The sequence below is a fragment of the Jaculus jaculus genome, chromosome 6, assembly GCF_020740685.1.
Source record: "Jaculus jaculus isolate mJacJac1 chromosome 6, mJacJac1.mat.Y.cur, whole genome shotgun sequence".
Taxonomy (NCBI): Eukaryota; Metazoa; Chordata; class Mammalia; order Rodentia; family Dipodidae; genus Jaculus; species Jaculus jaculus.
In genome coordinates this window covers 8,351,211-8,376,329 of record NC_059107.1, presented here as the reverse complement: position 1 = coordinate 8,376,329, position 25,119 = coordinate 8,351,211, and the positions used below count along the sequence as shown (strand labels likewise).

General features: G+C 47.3%; 1 protein-coding gene across 3 annotated transcripts in view; it reads right to left on the bottom strand.

The window, feature by feature from the left end:
• Gria1 (glutamate ionotropic receptor AMPA type subunit 1) overlaps positions 1–25,119 on the bottom strand; it is a 325,559-nt gene that overhangs the window by 122,023 nt on the left and 178,417 nt on the right. For all 3 annotated transcript variants that reach the window (XM_004666536.2, XM_045151919.1, XM_004666535.2), the window contains exons 5-6: positions 21,415–21,468; positions 515–676 (exon numbers count right to left, since the gene is read on the bottom strand). In XM_004666536.2, the coding sequence (XP_004666593.2) occupies positions 515–676; positions 21,415–21,468 (216 nt within the window). The remainder of the gene's footprint in view (positions 1–514; positions 677–21,414; positions 21,469–25,119) is intronic.

The window sequence follows — 25,119 nt, the reverse complement described above, 5'->3', positions numbered from 1 at the left end:
ATGTCTCTGCTTGTCACAGTCCTAAAAGCATGTTCTACCTGCAGCATTGTCTCCCCACCTCCTGACTCCCAGTCTTTAAATGAGAGAATGGAATACTTAGTCCAAGGGAGCATGCATTCCTAGTTGCTTGTGAGCCAGCACTAACGGACTAAGACATCAGAAAGTGAGCCAAAACAATTCTTTCCTTCTGGAAGTTGATTTGCTCCAATATTTTGTCCCAGTGAGGACAAGTGACTAACATGAGCTGGGTGGCATGCTGACCTCATAGCCGGAATTCCTGCGGCCTTGGACTGTGATCCGAGGGCAGCAGAGCCAGAAGAATCCTGGGTGTAGATGACTGTGGAGCCGTCATGCAAGCCCTAGTGAGGACGCCTGTCACTGGGGGGGCTCTGGACCTTGTATCTACATTCTCCTTTGCTGATCATTCTTACAAAGCCCATTTCTCCCCCAAGACTACCACTTCCCAGAACTCTGGGGCAGGCCGATGCAGGCCACCCCCAGCCTGTGCCCGCACCTTGGGCCTCTTCCAGTCCACACGGGTGTGGTCCCGGGCGTCGCTGTTCTTCCACTGCTGCATGATCCTGGCGGGGACGGTGTCCGTGTAGTTCACCAACTGGAAGCCAGTCACGTTGGCTCCACTCTCTTTGAACTTATTTAAATCAATGTCCATGAAGCCCTGCGGAGGAAGGAGAAGGGGGAGTCAGAGCGTGTTGTCAGGTCATCCCTTGTCACCAGGGTACAGGACCATAGGACTTTCTCTCCTGCGCCACAAAGCAGAGCCGACCTAGTGAGGAGACGGCTGTGTATCACTCGTCCTAACTCAGTTGATGTGAAGTTAGTGCATGAAGTCACCCAGAGGAGGAGATTGCTCAGGGCTCAGGGTTAAGCACTGGCTCACAAGACAATAGTTGTCCTAAGTTATTTTCTCTCCTTTAAATGTTTAAAATTATGGGATTTAAATATTTAAATGATGGGGTTCAAGAAGTTGGGGAGACAGTTCAGTAGATGCTGCATGCCAGTCAATGGCTGGTACACAGAGCAAAATGAAAACCTTGAAGAAGGGACTGCCTCGCTCCTCACCATCTTGATTTACTTATTGTTATTTTTGGTTTTTCAAGGTAGGGTCTCACTCTGTAGCCCAGGCTGACCTGGAATTCACTATGTAGTCTCAGGGTGGCCATGAACTCACGGTGATCCTCCTACCTCTGTCCCTTGGGTGCTGAGACTAAAGGTATGCACCCCCGTGCCTGGCATCTTCATTTTTTAAAAAAATATTTTATTTTAGGCCAGGCGTGGTGGCGCATGCCTTTAATCCCAGTACTTGGGAGGCAGAGGTAGGAGGATCACCGTGAGTTCAAAGCCACCCTGAGACTACATAGTGAATTCCAGGTCAGCCTGGGCTAGAGTGGGACCCTATCTTGAAAAAACATTATTTTTATTTATTTTATTTATTTGACAGAGAGAGGGAGGGAAAGAGAGAGAGAGGGAAAATGGGTGTGCCAGGGCCTCTAGCCACTGCAAATGAACTCCAGGCGCTTGAGCCCCCTTGTGCATCTGGCTAACGTGGGTCCTGGGGAATCAAACCACCAGGATCCTTTGGCTTTGCAGGCAAGCACCTTAACCGCTAAGCCATCCCTCCAGCCCCGGGCATCTTGATTTTTAACCGGGAAAACATCTGAGGCTCTTGGGGACAAGTGACTGTGAGTTCCCCACAGCCACCAGCAAGTCTGGAAGGGGCCGGCTTCTGACCCAGGACTTCACCCACACCCTGAGCTCTTTCATAACGCACCAGACCGTCCTTTATGCAGAAACCTGATCAACTCTGACAGCCATGAAGGAGTCTTTACTGAGAGTGGAATTTCCTGGTAATTCAGCAAAATTCACTGAAACTTAAAAGGAAGCCTTGTGCTTATATTAGATATTCAACAATGCATCATCAGTTTCATATTGACAGCCCCAGTTCACTTCCTCCCGTGGCATTTGCCAGATACAGAAATTGAGACGGGAAGGGAGAGTCAGCTTCCACACAGCTGCTCAGGGAGTTTGTGGTTAGAGAAGGGTCTGGAGCTGATTTCTTCGGGCAGGCAACTGAATTCTCACCCGCAGACGGATGGTCGAGCTCACCATTCTGAGCACCGTCCCACCGGGCTCATGAACTCCCTCCCTCATGAACCTTGCATTCTAATGCGGAAGACAGACAATGGGCCAACAAACACGTGGTACGCAGTATCATGTAATCCAGCAGCTTGTGCTCTGTGGTGACTTTGAGTCTATGAAGAGAGCCGAAGTGGGGTACGTGGACTGGAAGATGGGAGCTGGAGGGAGAAGGACTAGAGGAAGGTCGCTCCATCTCAATCTCACATCTGAAGGACCGGACGTCGTGACTCAAAGGCCTCTGTCTTCCACTGTTCCTCTGCTGTCTTTCACGCTTCCATTGTACAGATATATCCAGCTCAGTCTCTCTCAGCTGTTGTCCCAACTGGCTCCTGCCTGGGATTGTGATTCCCATGCTTGACGCTTTCCCAGGTTTTGGCTTACAGAGAGAACACCACCTCTTTGGAGAAGTCATTCCCTATCAGAAGAACCAGTTATATGTATACATATGTTTTAATTTTTGGAGGTAGGTTCTTGCTGTAGCCCAGGATGACCTGGACTTAGTCTCAGGCTGGCCTCAAACTTATAGCTATCTTCCTACCTCAGCCTCCTGAGTGCTGGGGTTAAAGATGTGCACCACCATGCCTGGCCAGTTCTTTTATATTTGTAAGGAGAGAGGGAGAGAGAGAGAGAGAAAGGGAGAGAGAACTAGCATGCCAGGGCCTCTTGCCACTGCAAACAAACTAGAGATGCATATGCCACTTTGTGCATCTGGCTTTATGTGGGTGCTGGGGAATCAAATCTGGCTCCACGAGAGGCTTTGCAAGCATGCACCTTTAGCTGTCGAGCCATCTTTCCAGCCCTGACGAACCAGTTCTTAACCAGGTAGTAGACACTGTCACTTCCTGTTCATTTCCACTGTCTTCTCGATGCTGTGGCTCCACTTTAGGTTCCGGCTGCAAACAGCTCTTACACTATCTGCGTGCAGGGTCAGCTGAGCATGTGGCGCTCACGCATCCAGGGCGACTCACCACCAGCGACAGCTCCAGACTCAGTAGATATGAGCCCGGAATCCTCCGCCTGGGTGCGGAAGTTGGAGCTGCGGGAGGGCATGGAAGGACAGAAGCACGTCCTGAGAACGTGCCTCCGTCGGTGTTTGCTTTTCCTTCCCTGTCATGCTTTCCTCTTTCCCTACGGAGTTTCCAGGATCAGCACCCAAGGCCACCATTTGTCCTTGCATCCCAGGCTTGGAATCTGCTTCTAGTCACTTCTAATTCCCAGCCCAGGCTGTTCTAACAGCGTCTCAGACCATCTCTTGTTGCCATCTGAGATGATCTCTCATTTGTCCTTTTGTCCGCCCCACACCCACCAGCATGTAATACTGAAGGTGGGGACCTTTTCACTTTCCGTCTTATGCACATGTGTCCTAGAACCTAGTTCCTACTGAGAAACACGTGGGCACAGAGTTGAAGCTCAGTCCTTATTGCTGAATGAATGAATAAAAGCCAGAGACTTTTCAGCAGCAAGAGCACCAGTTAGGGGAAACATGACCAGCAGGCAACAGATGCTGGGGGATGACTTCAATTAGTTGGGATTAACGTGTACTGTAGCCACAGTTCACAGAGTTCCACAGAGGGACCTGAATTGTGCTATGGTACCAGTAATCTGTTAGCCAAGTTGAAATTAGAACTCGGCTGTCCTACCCGACATGCATTCCACAGTGATACACTGTGTAAAAACACAGTCTTTCGACTACTGGTTAAAAGCCAGTACACAGTTGGGAGAATTTCCATTCTTTAGCGACTTTAAAAAAGAACATCTTGTTCATAAAGTAACTATTGAGAGAATGAAATGGAAATTACCTCCCACGGTCAAATTCTGTCACTTGCAAATCTGTAACAGACTCCTGGGCTTTTACACTGACTTTGCTGTGTGCATCATGGAGGCCAGAGGAAAGGACGATTTGCTCAAACCGAAATGCTGCTCAGCTCCCTCATGAGCATGTCTGGTGACACACACCTGGGCAGCCAAACCCCAGTCACACATGATCAAGCAGAAGGGACATACCAGCACACCTCCACATGACCCAGAAAAGGACAAGACCAAGAGCCGGGAAACAAAGTCGCACCTGCCATATTAAATAAAAGAATCAAAACCAGGAGTGATGTTGGGTCAGTTCGTGTTCATCTAAGAGCTGCCACTTTCCCTACGGTAGAAAATTTCATGCTGGGAATGGAAACCACACGAGGACCTGTGTCCTAATGAAGCCTTGTCCTTAGTCATAACGAAACACACCTCGTACAGCTGCGAGGCTTCTTTTATCCACGATGAAGGAACCTGGGCTCTGCCAATATAGAAATCTGCTCTTGATTAAGAAGGGGAGTAAAGAAATGAACTCTGCCTACCTGTTAACTGGAAAATTCAGTTAGATCTATTCCCTTAGTTCTCTAACTATATAGGTTTAATTAAGCCATTTTCTAATTTCATTTTGCAACATATATATATATATATATATATATATATATATATATATATATATATATATATATCTATGAGCCCATATACATACATATACATATATATATATATATATATATATATATATATATATTATTACATATTTTTATAATACCAGAGAATCTTGAGGAGTAATACTTGCTAATCAGAGCATTCTCCTTTTCTGCTTTATTTATTATATTAATTATATAATGCTAAGGGCTTCGTGTTGTTAATTATATAACTTTAAGGATGTTAACTATGCAGTTTACTTGTCACCTCTGGCACTGGGCCACGTTGCCTACTTTATCACATGCAGAGTCCTGTGTTCCATACATGCATTCAGACGATTCAATAAGAATGAACTGATCTATAGGTTCTCGTTTCTTAAGTCAGTCACCTTAAAAAGTTATAGCCGGGCATGATGTCACACGCCTTTAATCCCAGCACTTGGGTGGCAGAGGTAGGAGGATCACCGTGAGTTCGAGGCCACCCTGAGACTCCATAGTGAATTCCAGGTCAGCCTGAGCTGGATTAAGACCCTACCTGGAAAAACCAAAACCAAAAGAAAACAAAAAAAACAATAGTTAGGTCTTTAAACCCGAGGTCCTTCTAGTGTTGCCCCCCCTCCATCCTGACAGCAGACACTATTCTCCAGAGCCACTGTCGAAATGGGGCTTGGAAGCTAGGTGGGGCGGCTCGTGCCTGGAATTCTAGCACTTAGTCAAATAGCGAGTTCCAGACTAGCCCTGACCGCATCAGACCTTGTTTCTATATACATGCTGGAGCTTGGGAAGTGTGCCCTCCTTATTAGGTTGTAGTGCTTCTGCTCGCTTCCTCTGCACCCCTGCCCGGACCCCACTGCCGGCCCGAGCGTGACTAATGCGTGGGGCCGTGGAGAGGATGGCTGCTCTGCTTGTCGTCAAGGCAAACGAGAAAGAAGCTGGCCAAGGACGGTGTTTTGAGGACCACTGTGGTGGGAATGGGGGTGCTCATGGAAGAACCACCCCCAGTGACTCGTTCTGCAGCCCTGGAGAGGAAGCAGAGTGTCTACATTTATTTATTTGACAGAGAGGAAGAGGAAGAGAGAGAGAGAGAGAGAGAGAGAGAGAGAGAGAGAGGGAGGGAGGGAGAGAGAGAGAGAATGGGTGTACCAGGCCACTGCAAATGAACTCCAGACGCTTGTGCCCCCTTGTGCGTCTGGCTAACGTGGGTCCTGGGGAATTGAACCTGGGTCCTTTGGCTGTGCAAGCAAATGCCTTAATTGCTAAGCCATCCATCCGCCCCAGTATCTATATTTTGACAAAACTCTAATGCTAGTGAATCGAAAATGGAGGCTCAATCTGTGAAAATTATGAAGGCAATCATGAGAAACATTACTGCAATAGTGTAAGACCCAGTCATTAAGGAAAGGACAGGGGAGTGATGTGAACTGGTTCATCACCTATCTAATGGGAGTCACAGATGGGATTAAGTCAATGAGGCATGAAAATGAGATGCAGACAGAGTAGAAATGAGGAGGAAATGACTAGAACAACCAAACACAGGAAAGGTTCAAATACTTCTGAGGAACATGATTTGGGACACAGGACCAATTGAGGGGTTAAAATTGGAAAGCTCAGGTGTTTGCATGTTATATTTCAGCCCCTTCAGACACACACACACAACACACACACACACACACACACACACACACACACACACACACACACTCACCACATGTAATATACTGCCCTTCAAGTGCTATTAAAGATAACAAGCTCATGGGCTGGAGAGATGGCTTAGCGGTTAAATGCTTGCCTGTGAAGCCTAAGGACCCCGGTTCGAGTCTCGGTTCCCCAGGTCCCACGTTAGCCAGATGCACAAGGGGGCGCACGCGTCTGGAGTTCGTTTGCAGAGGCTGGAAGCCCTGGCGCGCCCATTCTCTCTCTCCCTCTATCTGTCCTTCTCTCTGTGTCTGTCACTCTCAAATAAAAAAAAAAAAATTAAAAAGATAACAAGCTCAGACAATGTTGAGGCTGTCTCCCTACGTGTCACCTCTCAGCTGCTGGGAGAGGCGGAGGGAGTGGAGTGGCAGGCAAGGGAGAAGGGCCGTGGCATGTGGTGGCTTTGCTGTGATCTGGCCGTGGAGCCCCGTGTTTACTCTGGGATCTCCTGGCCTGGGGCTGAGGGACTGGCTAACTGCAACACAGCCAAAATCATCACTCATAAGAATAAACAAAATAACAGTGATGGCTGAAAATGCCAGCTGGTGTACAGGAAGAAACGTTATTCGACCTCCATTAGGAATTGCAGAGTTACTGCCATAGAAAATCAAAATTAGGGAAATGGATGTGGTGGCACATGCCTTTAATCCCAGCACTTAGGAGGCAGGAGTAGGGGGATCTCCATGAGTTCGAGGCCACCCTGAGACTACATTGTGAGTTCCAGGTCAGCCTGGGCTAGAGTGAGACCCTGCCTTGAAAAAAGGGCCAACGAAATGGCTCAGGAAGTACAGTCTTCGCTATTGAAGTAGAAGGACCTGAGTTTGAAGCCCCAACTTCTACATAGAAGCTGCCTTGGGGACGCATGCCTGTAATCTCCAAGAGGATCCTAAGGAACTGGTGGCTTGTCTAGTCCCATTGGTGAACTCTCGGTTCAGCAAGAGACCTCGTTTGAAACAAGGTGGAGAGGGACTGAAGAATGCTTTTGTTTTCCATCTCTAGCCTCTACACGCACACGTGTACACATGTGCATGTATACCTACGTGCACACATGTGTCCGCATAGATATGATCACACATACATACACATGTACTCCATGTGTACATATGCGTGCAAATGAAAAGAAAGGAAAACTGAAAATTATTGAGGAATATCCCGGAGACTATTTTTAAACATTCCGCTAGTTCTTATTCTAAGCCTGGCATTCTATTAAATTTTTCTATATGTAAATCTTGCTCAATCCCCTAAGTAGTCCCATGAGGCAACTGTCCACACGCCCTGGAGCTCATTTACACAAGTGACTGAGTGTCCATCCTAATTTTCTGCTGGTTCGGAGACCTGTGCAAATGTTCCCGAGGCACCCAACAAAGTGAGGCTTTGAAGGGTGGTCCGATGTTTTCTCCACTGCTACTCTGCTTGATCACTGGGGGAACACAGTGGCTGACATTTAGGATAGTGTGCCCACATTTCCCTAGTCACAGAGGAACAAAGGGGCCCAGACCCGGGTAGAAACAAGAGCAGACCTGAGCCGACGTCACCCTGCCAGAGCAGGCTCGTTAACAGGCCTAGAAGCAGGTGCTCCGGGAGCCCTGAGATCCTCCTGGACCCGGACTTCCTCGGCTGTTTCCATACTGTTCAAGCCACTCATTTATTCGCAGCCTGCCAGTGACACTGTACTCGTGACAAAATGTGCAAACCGTTATCAACTGATGAACACAGAAAACTCGGTGTGTGGAGTTTGACCCATGGACTGCAGACGGACACGGAAGTACAAGTTTTGAAGATCTGTCCTAATGCCCGCTTGTTTACAGAGGGCAACAGATGCCCAGAGGTGATACTGAGGTTATGTGACACATTACGGGGCTGCTGAGGATGAGCCTGGCTCCCCTTTGCACCTGTGGTAATAGGCTCTGTTGTACTGAAGATCAAAGTGAGCAAGACAGTGTGGGGTGTAAACACTTGCTTAAGTCAACTTGAGAACGTGGCCCTGTGACTATGGCATCAAGTATAAGTTTCAAATGATTAGAATGAAAAGGACTTTCAAATAACCGGAATATCCCGAAGAGATGTTAACATGGACATGCTTTTATTTCTCTGTGAAGACCTGGAGAATGCATTAAGGATGCTGAAGAGGCTTTGGGCCATCCTTTTACTATTAATTATCACACTGCTTGGAAATAAGAGCTGCTTGTGGGTGATTACCAGTTATTTAAACTTCTCAAGCCTCAGCCCTGTGCCTATTAACACTAACCCGTCATAGCACCTGTGTCACAGAGCCGGTGTGAGGTTTAAAGAGCTGACATGCATGGCAAACAGTGAGTTAGGGAATGCTAGATTTTGTTCTCACCATCGTCACGCTCACCGTCATCATCGGTGCAGCTAAAGAAGTGAGGTGGAGGTAGGATTGCTTTGGGCCAGGCAAGGTCCAGAAGTCCCATAAAGTGGGTAGATAGGAATACAACATTTTCAAAATTATGTGTGTGTGTGTGTGTGTGTGTGTGAGAGAGAGAGAGAGAGAGAGAGATCACATGTGTGCATGCGCACAAGCATGTGTGTGCACACGTGTGTGGCAGGCAGGGCATACCCTCGATTGCCATCTTCAGAAACACCATCTGTCTTTTTGGAGGCAGGGTCTTTCACTGGTCAGGAGCTCACCCATTAGGCTCCACTGGCTAGTCAGAAAGCCCCCAGGGCCCCACCTGTCTCCATCTCTCCAGTGCTGGGACGACAAGCATGCACCCCGGCATTTTTAAGTGGGTTCTGGGATTCGAACTCAGGTTCTCATGCTTGTAATCTGAGCACGTTGCTGACTGTGCTGTCTCCCCGGTGTGGAACACAACTTCTGCAGGATGAAAAGTTCTGTCTTCAAAGCTGGATTTCCCCCTCTCTGGGATTCTTCCAGCGGGTCATGTATGGAGCTGTTTAGCCCTCATCCTGCCTGAGCCACCCTCATGCCTGGCGGAAGGAAGGGGGAATGGCCAAGGAAGGAGGCTCATTAAACCAGAGCAGGCACATTGGCTGGCAGTCCTTCCGGCCCCTGGAGATGTAGAGGGGTGATAATAGACCCAATCAAAGAACTTGTACTTTAGACTTTGAGTAGCACAAGGGAACGTGTCAAGTTTCCCCCACGATTGTCAGAGGAGATCCCAGCTGACAGCTCCGTGGGGAGGACAGTTACAGGGGAGGGTGACTTGAGAAGTCTTCATGTGTCAGGAGAAAATGCTTGAAGATAGCAGGATGATCAGCCCCCCAAGTACCCAGAGAGTAAGAGAGGGTCTGCGAAGGGTGTCTGTGACTCTCAGAAGAGCTCTTGCGGGGGGAAAAGGGAAGGTTCGTTCTCTAAGGTTCTGGAAGGGTGAGGAAGACCGATAAGTTGTCAGACCTCAAGGGAGAGAGACGTGCTCACACAGGGATGATAATGGCAGCCACCATCCTCCCCTCATAGCAGGTCTGCGCCACATGGCAGGGGGGTACTTAGGACACTGCGTGGGCTATACTGCCTGATCATCACGCCAACCCCGAGAAGCTGGTCCACTCTTGCCCTCTGCCAAACGAGAATGAGAACGCCGAGGCTCAGTCAATGGAGTTGCTTCTGCTGGTAGCTGGTAAGGAAAAGAGCCAATAAGGAGACTGTAGGGCTTAGATGTGTGCGTGTGTGCATGTGTGCATGTGTGCATGTGTGTACACGCAGGTGCACTTGTGTGTACATCCATGGGGAGGTCAGGGGACAGCCTCGGGTGCTGCACCTCAGAAACTGTCTGCATTTTGTGAGACAGTCTCTCATTCACCTAGAGCCCTCCAATTAGGCTATACTACCTGGCCAATGAAACCCCAGAGATCTCCCTGTCTCTGCCTCACCGTCACTGGGATTAGAGGCACATGCCACCATGCATGGCACTTTCATAGGTTGTGGTGATCAAACTCAGGCCTTCCTATTTTCAAGGCAAGCAACACTTACCAATGGAGGTGTCTCCCTAGATCCCCTGGGCTTGGTTTTTAGCCTCTTGGTATCCAGGCCTCTGACTTCTAGCACAGTGTGCCTGACTCATTTATCTCTCTTCTTGCAAAGAAGCCTTGGAATGGAGTGCATCTTTACATAAGGAAGAAGCTAGCAGATTTCTGGGAGACCAGAGCCTAGTTCTCAGTGCTTCTGATCGGCACTGGCACACTGAGCCATCGAGATCATATTTCTGCATTGGGTTGGCCTCTCCAAACTGTTTCATCACTGTACGGTGTATAAGATCCTTGAGGGCAGAGACCCCACAGGGTCCATATGTGATGCCTGTGGCGCAGGGTATGTGTTAAGATATACCAAGAAATGAAGGAATGGACAGGACTCATCCCTTTCCTGATGGTGAATCCCATCACCTTTCAGCCTCTGCCTTTGCCTCATAAAATAAACAGGTCTTTTTACTGATCTTTCCCGAGTGTATTATTGTCAACCAGGTCACAATAAAAGTGCTAGGAAAAGAGTTTTAGGGATAATCATATAATTTCTTGCCCTGTCTTTGAATGCCATGAGCTCTTTGTCCTCTGGCAATGGCCTCAATCTCTCTGGACAAGAGTTTATTGATCTACAGAATACAGGATCTATTAAATCAATGACCTTCCAAGCGACTTCCTCAGTGAGAGAGGTTCAGAGACCCCCATTCTGTTTGTTGGAAGGCAGAAAGATAGGGTCCTACCTACTCACTCTGTCTTGTGTAGCAAAATATCTCTGTTTTTGTTTTATATTTTTAACCCCCCCAGAATTTTTCCCCAAACATCTCAGAAAACAGAGCTCCAAACTCCAAATTATTGAAACCTCTGAGCCAATGGACTTCTCTGAAGGCTGCTTCTAGCTTTGATCTACAGATCCGTGGTCACACAGGTGTGGGCACATGAATATGGACAGACATCAATCTGTGGAACAGTCATGCACGGAGGACTTAATCGTGTCCACAAACACTCATGTCTTTGCATGCAACTCTCCACATTTTCTTATTATAGCCACTTTAACAAACCAAATCTCCGAGGCATCCTTGCACTGCAGGCTTATGTGGTCTCTGTCAAGTCAATATTGTAGCTGTGCTTAAGTCAGCTAACAGACACACCATCCACGTTGGGAAAAAGTATGAGTGTTAATTTGTCCAATCCCATTTGAAGCCACAGAGGGCGGTACCTGTGCACTCAGCTATCTGCAAACACGTCAACAGGCTTACCCCTCTCACACCTTTGACCTAACAGAGCTACTTAAAGTCTCACAGCCAGACGCCTCTCAGTCCTGATATTTGGGATAGAACGTTGTCAACACGTGGCAGAAGGTTGGGGATCCCCAAATCCCTGCACAGCCCAGGCTGTCAAGGCAAGGCCTCCTCTGGGATTGTGGGTTCTCACAGATGGCACCCTCATCTGCCCTCACTGTGGTCACCGCTGAATCCTGGCTTGGCCAACTTGAGAGCCAAAGCCAAAGTCAATTCAAGTTCAGCCTTCCAGACTTTTCTAGGATATGGTGAGTCCCTTTGTCTGAAGTTCATGGAAGAATCAAACCAACAAACAGCATCTGCCTTCACACCGTCACAACCTTCCTGTGAGGAGAAGCAGGCCACAGGCTGCTTTGGTGGACGCTGCCTTATGCCCTCACAGGCCTCACACAGGGTGTTTCCGGGAAAGAAGACCCACCTCGAATGCTGGCTGAAAACTGTATCAAACTCCAGACAAAATGTTCAGTTTGAAGTGCACTGAAGAGGAAAAGGGAATCTTCTAGTTAGTGGAACATTCATGCGTCTTCTCATTTATTCATGACTGCTTCATATTACCAAGCATGTCACAGCTACAGGGATGTGGAAGAAATTAAGACAGATCTGTCCCTCTCCTGCAGGTCACTCGAGGTGTAGTGAGAAAAGCTAATTCCGCCTGGGGAATTATAGAACAAGTAAACAGAGCCAACCCTGACCCTGGAGCTCAGAGAAGATTCAGCCTGGGCTTGATGAAGCCCCCTGGGAAAGGAGCCGTTGGTTGGGGGACGAGGGCGGGGTGACCACTCTACACAGCGCGTATGCTCCGGCTCAGGGCCACAGAGGCCCGCCACCTCCTTGCCATGTGACCTCAAGAACACAGTGTCCTCTGCTGCCAAGCAAGCGTTAGTCATTGTTTATCGTCCTTGTCAGTGTGGCCAGACTGGGTATCACCTGGGAGCCTAACCTGCGGGCATGTCTGTGACGGCATTTCCAGGAAGGAGGATCCACCTTGAGTTTGGGCAACGTCATCCCATGGGCTCCTGTGACAAAATCAATATTAAGGAAGCAAGGTAGGGGCTGGAGAGATGGCTTATCTGTTGAGGTACATGCCTGTGTAGCCTAAGGACTCAGGTTTGATTCTCCAGGTCCCACCTAAGGCAGATGCACAAGGTGGTGCATGCATGTGTCTCGAGTTCATTGGCAGTGGCTAGGGGCCCTGGCGTGCCCATTCTTTCCTTCTCTCTCCCTTTCTCTCTCTCTCTCTCTCTCTCTCTCTCTCTCTCTCTCTCTGTGTGTGTGTCTCAAATAAATAAATAAATAAAAATAAATCTGTGAAAAGAAAGAAAGCAAGGTAAGCTTGGCCGTCCATCTCTCTCTGCTTCCTGACTATGAATGCCATGTGACCAGTTGACCAGCTGCCTTGTGCTCTGCCACCACACCGTCCCCATCACAAGGGGCTGTGTCCTCAACCTGCAAGCCCAGATGCATGCTTCCCCACATATGTTAGGTATTTTATCGCAGCAAGGAGAAAAGCTACTGACTGTTACATTCCTATATCCCGGGGCAGCTGTGGGGATTAGCTGTGCTTTGTGCCCCATTCTCAGAACAGGGTCCAGCACACAGTGATCACTGACACTGGCCTCCAGGCTTCTTGGGGCTCCACCTTTCTCCCCACTTCCTGTTTGCTCCTCTGCATTAGGAAGAGGCAAGGAAGCAAGGCGTGAGCTCTGCTTGTTGCACACAATTCCACACATCGGCTCAGCTTGGTGCTAACATGTGCTCAGTGCCTCTATGTGGGTGACGAGGGGCCTCTCCACACTGGCGGGGCAGATGGAGTCCTGCCTGGCCCTTCTGAATGGGGCCATGGGATACGGACCCCAAAGCCAGTCCTTTTCTTGGGTTTGCTCCATCCTAGTGCCTTTCCTCTGAGTTAGAGAGGTTGTTGGGCTGGGGAGATAGTTCAGCTGGAAAAGTGAGAATATGAGTTCAATCTTCAAAACCAACATAAAAAGCTGAATGTGGGGGCTGGAAAGATGGATTATGAAGCCTAAGGACTCAGGTTCAATTCTCTAGGTCCCATGTAAGCCAGATGCACAAGGTGGAGCATGCATCTGGAGTTCATTTGCAGTGGCTGGAGGCCCTGGCATGCTCATCCTCTCTCTGTATCTAATAAATAAGTAAATTATAAAATATTTTAAAAAACATTTAAAAGAAGCTGGATGTGGGGGCGTGCACTTCCAGCACTCGGGCCGCAGAGGCAGTCAGATCCTGGAGGATCACTGTCTAGCTGGTTAGCCTACTTGGTGAGCTCTGGGACAGACAGAGGCTGTTTCAAAAAGAGGTGGCTGGCGTTCCTGAGGATGGCCCCCCAAGGTTGTCTTTTGACTCATATGCACATGCACACATACATGCCTCTATGTTACCGTACATAATGAATACACACTTTTTTTTAAAAAAAGCTGTGGGGCTGAAGAGATGGCTTAGTGGTTAAGGTGCTTGCCTGCGAAGTCTAAGGACCCATGTTTGACTCTCCAGATCCCACATAAGCCAGAGGCACAAAGGTGAGGCAAGCGCGAAGTAGAACATGCCCAGTAGGTGGCGCAAGCATCTGGTGTTCAATTGCAGTGGCTGAGGCTCTGGTGTGTCAATTTTCTCTCTTGCTCTCTCTCTCTGTCTTGCTCTTTCTAAAATAAAATTTAAAAAAATTAAAGAAAAAGCTGTGAAGGTTTTCCTTATTTGGGCAGTGTGGCCCAAAGGAGAATGGGCCTAATGCTTAGCATTGGAAGAGTCTGAGATCATGTTCTAGCTTTTGCCACAGAACCTGATGCAAGGTTTTTCGACAACCTGGACTACCTTTCTATCTCTACAACGAGACTATCTCATCAACCTTGCGGGAAGACTGCAGACCCCATCAAACGCTCTGGTCGAGGTCCTTCGAGGAAGGGGTATGTGAGTGACCACTGCAGACCTGGAGAGCCTTGGGTCACCTAGGAAGACAGCATCTGGTATCTGGGGCTGGTCTTCCTGTCCACCCATTCCCTCACCCCCCAGAGGCTCTGGGGATCAGCAAGCAGCCCTCTGTGAAGGTGCTGCCCACGAGGGAGATATAGCAAAGGGAGAGGGGAGAGGCTGGGGGAGGGAAGGGTGTGGATGGACCTCAGTGTGGACAGTAATCTTTTCTTCCCTTGCTCATATGCCGACACTCACGTATGGGCTCTATGTGAAAGGAGTGGAGCAGTGGTCAGGGCAGTGGCCAGGAAAGACTCAACACAGAATCAACTCTAGCCCATCCTGCAGCTGATTTCTTCATGACCTCAAACACAGCACTTGCCTTCTCTGCTGTGGTAGGGGCAGCTGTGATGAGCTCACTGGCACCCTCAGGCCCGGCTCTCCGGGGATCTCCATACCGAGTTGAGAGGGCACGATCTTCACATGTGTGCTGATGTGTGGGTGCTGCCTGACCCTTCCCAGACACCTCATGCCCCCCAGGGCCCCTCTTCTTTGCTACTCTCCTGGCTCGGTTAGCAACCTGTGGCGTTGAATAATTGCCACAGCATTCTCGTTATAAGGCAGTTTACAGGCTTGATTTGATCCCGTTGTAGAACGAGGTCACAAATGCTTCTGGGACAGCACCGAAGGGCCGTGTTTCTTTCATGGGCCGCAGGAGCCAGGTAAGTGGATGGGAGCAGCCCGCACTAACGGTGACTTCAGGCCCTGTGAGAACACACCCTGGCAGGGCGCTCCAAATACCCCACGGGCAGCAGCAGTCCCAGAGCCTGGGGACCGGGCGCACGGGCCGGAAGTGACAGAGCACAGGGTGAGCACTGAGAGATGCCCCCGAGGAGCTGAGAGGCTGGCTCGGTGGGAGAAGCTCCATCCCACTCGCAGGAACCAGGCAGTGGGCCTCAGGTAGGGACGGAGCCAAGGAGAGTCTGGCTCTTCATGGGCCCCATCTCCCCATCAGTACCCACCTATTCATTTGCATATTCAAAACTGAATTCACATCCCTGCTCCCTCTTGATTTAGCACCGACAGGATGTTGACATAAGAACAGTCTGTGAGACATGTCAATGCCATTTACCTCATTCATTCCCTCCCTGTTCCTTCCTTGATTTTCTTAAGCAGCTTTCTCTCTCTCTCTTTCTCTTCCCCTTTCTCTCTCTCTCTCTCTCTCTCTCTCTCTCTCTCTGCCAGGCTCTGGGAAGCCACCCGAGCATGACACAGGCACAAGGCTGCCTCCAGGCCGAATTGCTTGCCTCATCTCAGTTACGGGAAGCGGAAGGTACCTGGGGCTGTGGCATCATGTGTGGAACGAGGAGCTGACTTAATCGGGGAGGGAGCTGAGGGAACCTCAGAGACGCTATCTTGTCCCAGACGTAAGTGTCTTCCTTCTCCAGTAATGATAACGACACTGACAGTGGTTATTACCATGGTAATTATCAACCTTTATTAAGTGCCTATTTGGAGTCATATGTTTCCCTAAGCATTTTGTATACATCATCTTGCTTAATTCTCAGACCACCCCAGAAGGAGGTGTTCTACTTCTCTTTTAGAGGTAAGACAACGAAAGCTCAGAGAGTGCAAGTGATGTGAACGATGCCACACAGTTGCTAAGTTTAACCCCGAGGTCAAGCCCAGATCCGTCCAACAACCCCTGTACCATGTGACTCACCAGCGGCTGCAGAAGCTACGGCTGGACCCGCATAGCACTGAGACCATCCTATCCAGAGAGCCTTGAAGGGAGGGGAGTGGGCCAGCTCAGCCTCACAGAGGGAGTCAAAAGATTTCTCAGCAGGGGCTGGGGCAGGAGACTGAAGAACAGTTTCTTCTCAGGCCGCTGTAGCTGAACGGGGCTTGCACTCACTGCTGCATGGACCCAAACCTTCAGCTCTATCGTGCAACCAGAGGTAGGTGGCAGCCATGTGGGGTGGCGGTGTGAATGGCTGGCTGCCTTGACATTGGGTGACCAAATCTCACCATCCCTTCCTCAGCAGCCAGCATGCCAGAAAAGACTATTTTATCAAAGTTCCACTGAGTTTTGAATTCTGGGTCTGTCACTGGACTGTAGGAAAAATTTGCACTCAAGCAGATTCTTACGAGGATCAGAAATCCTTTACCTACATGCTGCCACCTGCCCCCCAACTCTTCCATGCTCAGCACTTAAATAGCACTGTCATAAAAAAACACACATTTTGGGGTTCTGTGGACCTGAGGGAGAGCGTAGCCCCATCATTTTATGATGGTAATGATTTTTTAAAAAATATTTTATTTATTTGAAATAGAGAGGGAGAGGCAGGTAGAGAATGGGCATACTAGGTCCTTCAGCCACTGCAAAGGAACTTCAGATGCATGCACCCCCTTGTGCATCGGTTTTACATGGGTCCTGGAGCATTGAAGCCTGGTCCTTAGGCTTCACAGACAAGCACCCCAACTGCTAAGCCCAAGATAATGATTTTTGAAATGGCACTTGAACCCTGGGAACTTCCGTTTCTCCATCCAGAAAAGACTGGGATATGTGATGAGACTTACATGGAGAGACATAAACAGCATGTTCAGAGTAGACAAGCACATAGACACAGAAAGCAGGTAGGGGACTTCTGGAAGGAGGTGACCAGTGTGGGCAGGGGTTGGGATAGGATGGGTAATTCTTGCAGACTGTCACAGAGTTTCTCTGTTAGGTGAGTAAAACATTTTAACAATAACACTGGTGATGCTATGCAGCCCTGTGAACAGCCAAGGACCACTGGGCTATTTGCTTTAAATGAGTGGCCCTATCTGAAAAAGAAAAATCTATTCTGAAAAATAAAGAAGGAAATAGTAGCATAGATTTCCAAGGCCTCCATGGTTCAGGTTCACTTTATGGACACACCAATATATAAATATGCATACTTATCTATGTTCTCATATACATGAATTATGAAAACATATGTTAACATATGTATGGATACATAGATATCCAAATAATATGTGAACATATATGTAACAGTTTAGTCGAAAGGTTCTACAAAGTAAGGATTCTCTACCTGTGCAGAACATTTAAATATATATATATAAATATATAAATAAATAAATAAATAAATATATATATATACACACACACACACACATACATATATATATCCTTCTTTCTTTCTTTTTTGGTTTTTCAAGGTAGAGTCTCACTCTAGCTCAGGCTGACCTGGAATTTACTATGTAGTCTCAGGGTAGCTTCGAACTTATGGCGATCCTCCCCAGTGCTGGGATAAAAGGCATGTGCCACCACGCCCTGCTTAAAGTATATATTTTTTTTAATTTCAGAGGAGGGGGGTGACTGGGCATGCCAGGGCCTCCAGCTGCTGCAAACAAACTCCAGATGCATGCATCCCTTTGTGCATCTGGCTTACATGGGTCCTGGAGAATCGAACCTGGGTCCTTTGGCTTTGCAGGCAAGTGCCTTAACTACTAAGCCATCTCTTCAGCCCAGGACATTTAACTTTTACAACTATGGTATCATGTTATAACCTTTGTTCCTTCCTGATGACATTGAGTAGGTAGGGCAGGCACTGTTTGTGACTGACAGATGGGGAAACTGAAGCCGGAAAGTTGTCCAAGAGTGCAAACTGGCAAAGCTGGAGTCTAGGCAGAAAGCACGTTTTTGTAAAATTTCATCTTGAGGGCTGGAGAGATGGCTTCGTGGTTAAGCGCTTGCCTGTGAAGCCTAAGGACCCCGGTTCGAGGTTCTATTCCCCAGGACCCATGTTAGTCAGATGCACAAGGGGGTGCACACATCTGGAGTTTGTTTGCAATGGCTGGAGGCCCTGGTGCGCCCATTCTCTCTCTCTCTCGTTCTGCCTCTTTCTCTCTCTGTCTGTCACTCTCAAATAAATAAATAAAATTAAACAAAAATATTCATCTTGGGTAAGCTCCTCCCCCATTCCACTCTACCCCTTTCTCCTGGCAACCCTCCATCGGTTTGAACCCACAGCACATTTCCCATGAGAAGACTGCTGCTGGCTGTTTGGAATTCCTGCCTTCTGACCCAGGCAGAGAGGACCGTGGGTGGAATGTGCCTCCTGCCCCCTTCCTAAGGCTTTCCCAGTTCTTGACTCTCTAATTACACCAAGTCACAAACTCAGAAGGAGAGGGTCAGTTCCATGCAGCAGAAGGCTAATTAGGTGGTTGAATTTCTGAAAATGATCATCTTATAAATTGAGTTGTTCCTCTGAAGGGGAAAGAAAACACCACACACTCGACTATGTTTCAAACTGAATTAATTAGTAATTTGAAGCCTAATTATCAACTAATCTTTTGGAACATGTGAGCCTTTTGTATCTGGATGGTACCCGCAATTTGCATCCTATTAGCTGCAGTTGTAAGGAATTGAGAACTCATTAGGTCAGGTGACGGAAAATGCAGATCAGAAGGACAGGGCAACCTCAGGGGCTGACTTGGGGTGCTAGAACAGAGGGGTCACTGGGCAGTAGCTGGAGGCTTGTGGTGTAATTACCTGGGGTATTTCAGTCGCCCTGAGATGATTTATGATGTTCATCTTATCCAAGGAAGGCGAATATACATGTCCCTACCCTGCTTCTGTGGCTCTCCAAGCAGTAGGGTGTTTTAGAATGTCCCGAGGTGTTCTAGAGTGGTGAAAAGAGCAAGCAGGTTGAAGCTAGCCAGCTCCATTGCTGACTAGCTGTGTGGCTAAGTCATAGCCATTTGTTACAAGCAAAAGAGATAATAAAGGGAGGTGATTTCATGGTCTGGGATTTGAGGCTTGTCAAGGGCTCTCCTCAGTTCAAAGTGAAAATGTGTGTGTGTGTGTGTGTGTGTGTGTGTGTATATGTATATATATATATATATATATACACATACATACATACATACCTACATACATATATATACATACTAGTTGCTGCAATTGAACTTCAGACACTTGCACCACTTTGGGCATCTGGCTTACATGGGTCCTGGGAAATGGAACCTGGTTCCTCAGGCTTCCCAGGCAAGTGCCGTAACTGCTAAACCATCTCTCCAGCCTGAAAAAGTTCATCTGTAGGTGAGACCCTTGATTCCTCCCAAATGATTCTATACAGATGTCACTTATAATAATGGAAATGTTTCTGACAAAGGAACCTGGTTTGGCCATTGAACTCTCAGCGTCAGTTACCCTTTCTGCCTCTGACACATCAGGACAGTCAAGCTGGGCCCTTAGAGGGAAATGCCAAGTCCATTCTAAGGCTGGACAGCAGCAGAGAGAGGGGTAGAGTGTAAGTATTGAGCAGGTGTCTAGACCCTATTTTTGACCCAGATCTTATATCTTAATTATTCTAATGACCTTTGCTCTGAAATAAGCATAAAACATCAATCAGTTCGTCAGTGAATAATCAACATTGCACATAGCATTCATAACAAAATACCATGGTTAAAACTGAGCATGGTGGTGTGTTCAGTTAAGCAAGATTAACATTGTTACAGATAACAATGTGCTGAAAATCACATCTCAATGGGAACATGCAAAATTACAGAGACAGGCCAGGGTAATGAAGAAAGTGTGTGGAAATTGAGGGAAATTGGCACTTTGCAAAATAATGTTGGAGTTCCTGAAAACGTTAAGCATCGAGATGAGAACACATAGCTCGGTGATTCCACTCCTGGGTGTATTTTCAAGAGAGAAACTCGTGCAAACCAGTGTTATTTATATGAGTCCCAAAGTGACAATGACCCAAATGTCCATCCATCGTTTAATAGATGGGCATTATCTCCATGCGCTGTGTTTGTAGCAGTGGTGATTGTTTGGCGATCAAACAGGGAAATACAGGGAGATAGAATATATGTTAATGGCTTCCTGGGGTTGGAGGAGTGCGCGGAGCATGATATGCAGTGACTGCTGGTGGGAGCGGATTTGGGGCTGGCAAAACATTTAATATAAGGTTTTGCTGACGGGTTCGTCACTCCGTAAACATGCTCAGAGCACCGGCTCCCATGCTACGCATCAGGGACGGGTATGCTACATGACTTTTATCCTAACAAAGCTTCTGAAATTGGGACAAAGTACCAAATAAAATTGCATTGGACTTTGGAACAAAAGGGGTAGGAGAATCAAACCTCTTGAGACAAGAAAGTAAAAGTGTCAATCATGTCACAGGAGAAAGGGACCTGGAAGAGGTCACAATCAGTAAGCTGGAGAGAGAGCTCAGTGGTTAAAGTCACATGCTTGCAAGCCTGAAAGCCCAGGTTCGGTTCCCTCATACCCACATAAAACCAGGTGAAAAAAGTAGTGCATGAGCCTGGAGTTTGTTTGCAGTGGAAAGAGGCCCTGCTGTGCCCATTCTCTCTGTCCTTCTCTCTCTCTCTCTCAAGTAAATGAAAAAATAAAAATGAAATAAACTTACAATGGCACATTGAGGCTGCTAGGTTAAACATTGTGCAGAAAATGATTGGATAGATCAAGTTACCTTTGTGACATGGAAAATAATTACACCCAATAAAAGAACTACGCTGTCTGAAAAGAAAAACATTTTTTTTTTTAAAAAACACAGGCTTATCCAGTCTGTATAGCAAAACAATAAAAACTAAATTGACATTCTCATTGTTCATGCTAGAAGATGGTCCCTGGTTAAAGATTTGTCAAAGTTCTTGTAATTATGATTTAAATAGCCATATTTATGAATAATAAAACTATCATTCAGTTCAATACCAATAGTCTCAAGGCATCTTGCATCCATGCAAAGATGTGGCGATTTTGTTCCCACGCCTAGAAGCAGAGCTGATGGAAGGGAATTCACGTGATGCATCAAAGCCCGCGCCATGCTCCCAAAGCTCTTGGGCAGCGGGCTGCAGTTTGAAGGGGGGAAGTAGAGGACAGAAAGGTAAATCCAGTTTTCCTGAGACTTTGCAAGCTGTTGTTTGTATACTCTACTCACCAGATTGGCCAGTATGTAGTGATACCCAATGCCATTCTTCTCCAGCTTTATGATCTGAAAAATACAAGGGCAGGGAGGGGATCATCAGCTGACCTCACAGTGACAGGACACTGGACGCCCCGCCCCCTCCCAAGAGCAAAGAGCTGCCGTGTACCAGACCAGGTAGCCAGGGCAGCATAGCCAGTGCGCTTGCTTCACAGCTGAGGAATAGCCAGAGGGCCTTCTCAAGCTCTTTAAGGTGGCCCCGCTGTGAAACACAGGATTTGAAATCCACTTTGTGTGATTTTGGGGTTGAGGGGTGAGGGGTGGGGGCGGGGGGATATTACAATCCAAGGATGCTGCCGGGTATTCCTCACTGAACTTCAGGAAGCTCTCCCTGGATGGGGCGTGTCTTTCCCAGGTGGGAATAATCTTATGTCGCACACATCCCCTGCCACTTACGGTATTTGCTACTCAGATGACCGCTCCTTCTAGCTTTGCATCTCTGCCGGAACCCTACAAAGATGCTATCTTGGCATTCCTTCTGTGAGGGATGCGGTTTTATCCCTAAGGCAATTGGAAACTCTGACATCAGTAGACTCATCAGTTTGGCTGTTATGGGAAGCGGCCCAAGGTGGAGGAAGGGATTTGCCCAGGCTGGTGAGTAGACTGGTTGCAATGTCAGCAAGGGGATCTGACTTGTGAGGCTTTCCATGTGGTGCTTGGTTACTGGGAGTCAAGAGTTGGGATCCCCAAAATGCCTCCTATCTTGACTGCAGGCTGTCCCCCCATCATTGCAGGCAGAAAAAAAGTATTTGGGACTACCCAGGCTTTGCTACAGAAGCCAGAGGCACCAGATCACAAGGAATAGATGAGACTATGGACCTTGGCTCCAGCCCTAGCTAGCCTAGAAATTACCTTGATCTATTTCTTTATTCCCTTTTATTTTTAATCATCAAACTGGGTTAGTATACCCTGCTCAGTGTCTCTCCCTGCCCTGCTGCAAGGAAACATAAAACATACGCGAGGTGCTCAGGCTTCTGCCCTAACTGAATAAATTTTCAAGGTTATTAAAATCCACATTCAGACATCTAGTTAATTGGATGTATGGGCATAGCAGCTCCCATATTTTTTATGTGAGGAATAATTAAATGCGAGCACATACAATGACTACTCAGAAACAGTGGTTATATCGTGAAATTCCAGACGGCAGAAATCACATTCTGTGGGGATGATAGTTTTATTAATAATTCTTCATTACTTTTTCATTTTCTTGCCAAATGGTTTGCTGCCCCTTAAACCACGAGACACCTTTATCAAAAAACCCATTCAGCTTCTAATAAACACAAAATGGCAAATCAAAGATATTTCAGAACCCATTGCATTCAAGCGATGGAGCCCTGTAGTTCCTGGACCCATGGAAATACAGAAGAAGCCAAAAGCTGATATTTTTGACCAATAAAATGTAGTAACTTTGTACAGCTCAAGCTACTGGTTGCCTTCCCAGCCGTCCCGCCTCGTGGCTGACCTTACCGCTTTGGCACGCTTTGTTTATTCAGTGCTATGTATGTAGGAAGCGGGCACACGACGGCGGGTGGAGGGTGGCAAGCGTGGCTCTTGTCCCTGGCGGGTTCTCTGTGTACAGGAGAGTTCCTCCACAAACAGATCACCCACACAGACTTACAAACCGTAAAGGACGTTGCTCATGTAACATTCAGTTGCACATAGGGTCCATCCCCTCCCTGCCCCCACTGATTTCAAGTTCCTTCCCAGTGGATGTCCCTCGTGCCCAGCCTTTGTGTCTGAAAACCACACCACTCTCTCCCATTAACTGTATGCTTGACTGCAGATCACCTTCTCTCTAAAGCCTTCTGTGACTGATCTGTTCAGCAAACGTGTACTGCGCATGGTCTTTATGCTGAGCCTTAGGCTGCATGCTGGCATTACAGCTCAGGTCCCCGTGACCTCTCTGATCTGAACCGCCGCTTTAGCAGGGAGGCAGGTGGTAAATAAATACGAGGATGAATGAACAAGGCGCCGGCAGATGAGAGGTGCCTAGACGATGATGTGATGGATCGGTCTGGTCTACTCTTGCCTCTCACTCTGGACTTAGTAACTGCGTTAAGTAATCTAGGGTCGCGCGCACACGCATAGACGAAGCACAATATCCTAATAATCCTGTTCAATGCATATTCTCTCTGCATGTAGTGAAATCTAGATTCTGCATGAGGAAACAGCTGACATATATCTGTTTCCCCTCCCAGTCTTGTTCCCGTTCCCTTTAGACTCTTTCCCTCGTAGTCCCTCTTCATGTTCTGTCCTATAATTTTAAACACATTGCATAGAATATGTAAACCGATTACTATTTGTTTTCTTTTCTGTCCATTATTCATATTGGAGGCTTGCTGGCTCACTGAGTTGGGCATTATTTATCCTTTCTTGGCTCTGCTTCATTCATCTTTCACTCTCACGAAAGCTCATTCCTATGCCCCTCTGACTGACACTATCTTCTTCATTGGGGTGTTGATTCCTGTGTGTGTGTTCACAGTCCTGACTTGGTGTCATCACTGCTTGTCTTAACACGGTGCTGTCAACCGCCTGGCGCACTGACGAGCCCACGGTGGTCACGGTGTCCACTCTGGGGGAGCCGCAGTGGAACAGGGGCTGCGGAGGGAGACAGGTCACAACAGGGAAACCTGATGCAGGTTGTTCATACTCTAAGGTTCCCAATAAATTATTATAAAAATGTCACTGTCTGCTGCTTTTAAATGATGGCTTTGTGGAATAGAATCATTTTGTCTGGCATTTATATGTTTTTTGGGGGGGCTTGAAACATATCACCCCTTGTCTCTTGGCTTTTCAGGTTTCTGATGAGCAGCATGATATGGCTGTGATATTACCTTTGTGAGTGAGCTGGTCTCCTTATCTTGCAGCTTTGGATTTTGTCTGTTTCGTAGTTTCAACATTTGGCTGTAATGCTTCGTGGAGGTTCTCCTCCGGTCATGTGTACTGGGATTTCTAAAGGCCTTTTGTACATGGATGAGCATCTCTCTGCCTACATTTGGGGGGAATTTTTTCTGCTATAATTTAATTGAATAGATTTTCTGTGCTTTTAGTTTTTATCTTGGCTCCTTCATGATGGATTCTTAAGTTTGGGCTCTTGATCATATACAGAGTTCTGGAAGGTTGTGGCCATTTTTTTTTTCTTTTCTTTATTAGTATTTCCTCAGGCTGAATGCTCATCCCTGGTATTCTTTCTTATGGTTACTCTAGTCAATTTGTGATGGTCATTGCTGTTTTATTTATTGAATTTTTCATTTCCAACACTTTGGTGGTTTTATACAATTTTATCTTCCTTACTGAATTTGTAGCTGACTTTCTCACATATATCCTAGCTGTTTTCCTTACTTCACTTATCTGTTTGTTCAAGTCATTGCTTTTATTTTTTGAGAAATAGACTTTTAAATTCTTTGTCAAGAGTTTTAGCCACTTTAGCATCTTTGGGTTTGCCAACAGAGGAGCTATGATTTCTTAGAGGCAGTGAGTTAACTTGTTTTCTTCATTATCCTGGCGTTTCTGTGTTGTAGAGTACGTGTCTCTTCCTTTGAAGATCTTTTCCAGTTTTATTTTGGGATCTTGACTATGGGAAGCCTCCCCTTGAGGGCTCAGTCTTCAGAACTACGCAGAGAGAAGGCCACATGCTCTCTGAACAGCAATGCCACCAAC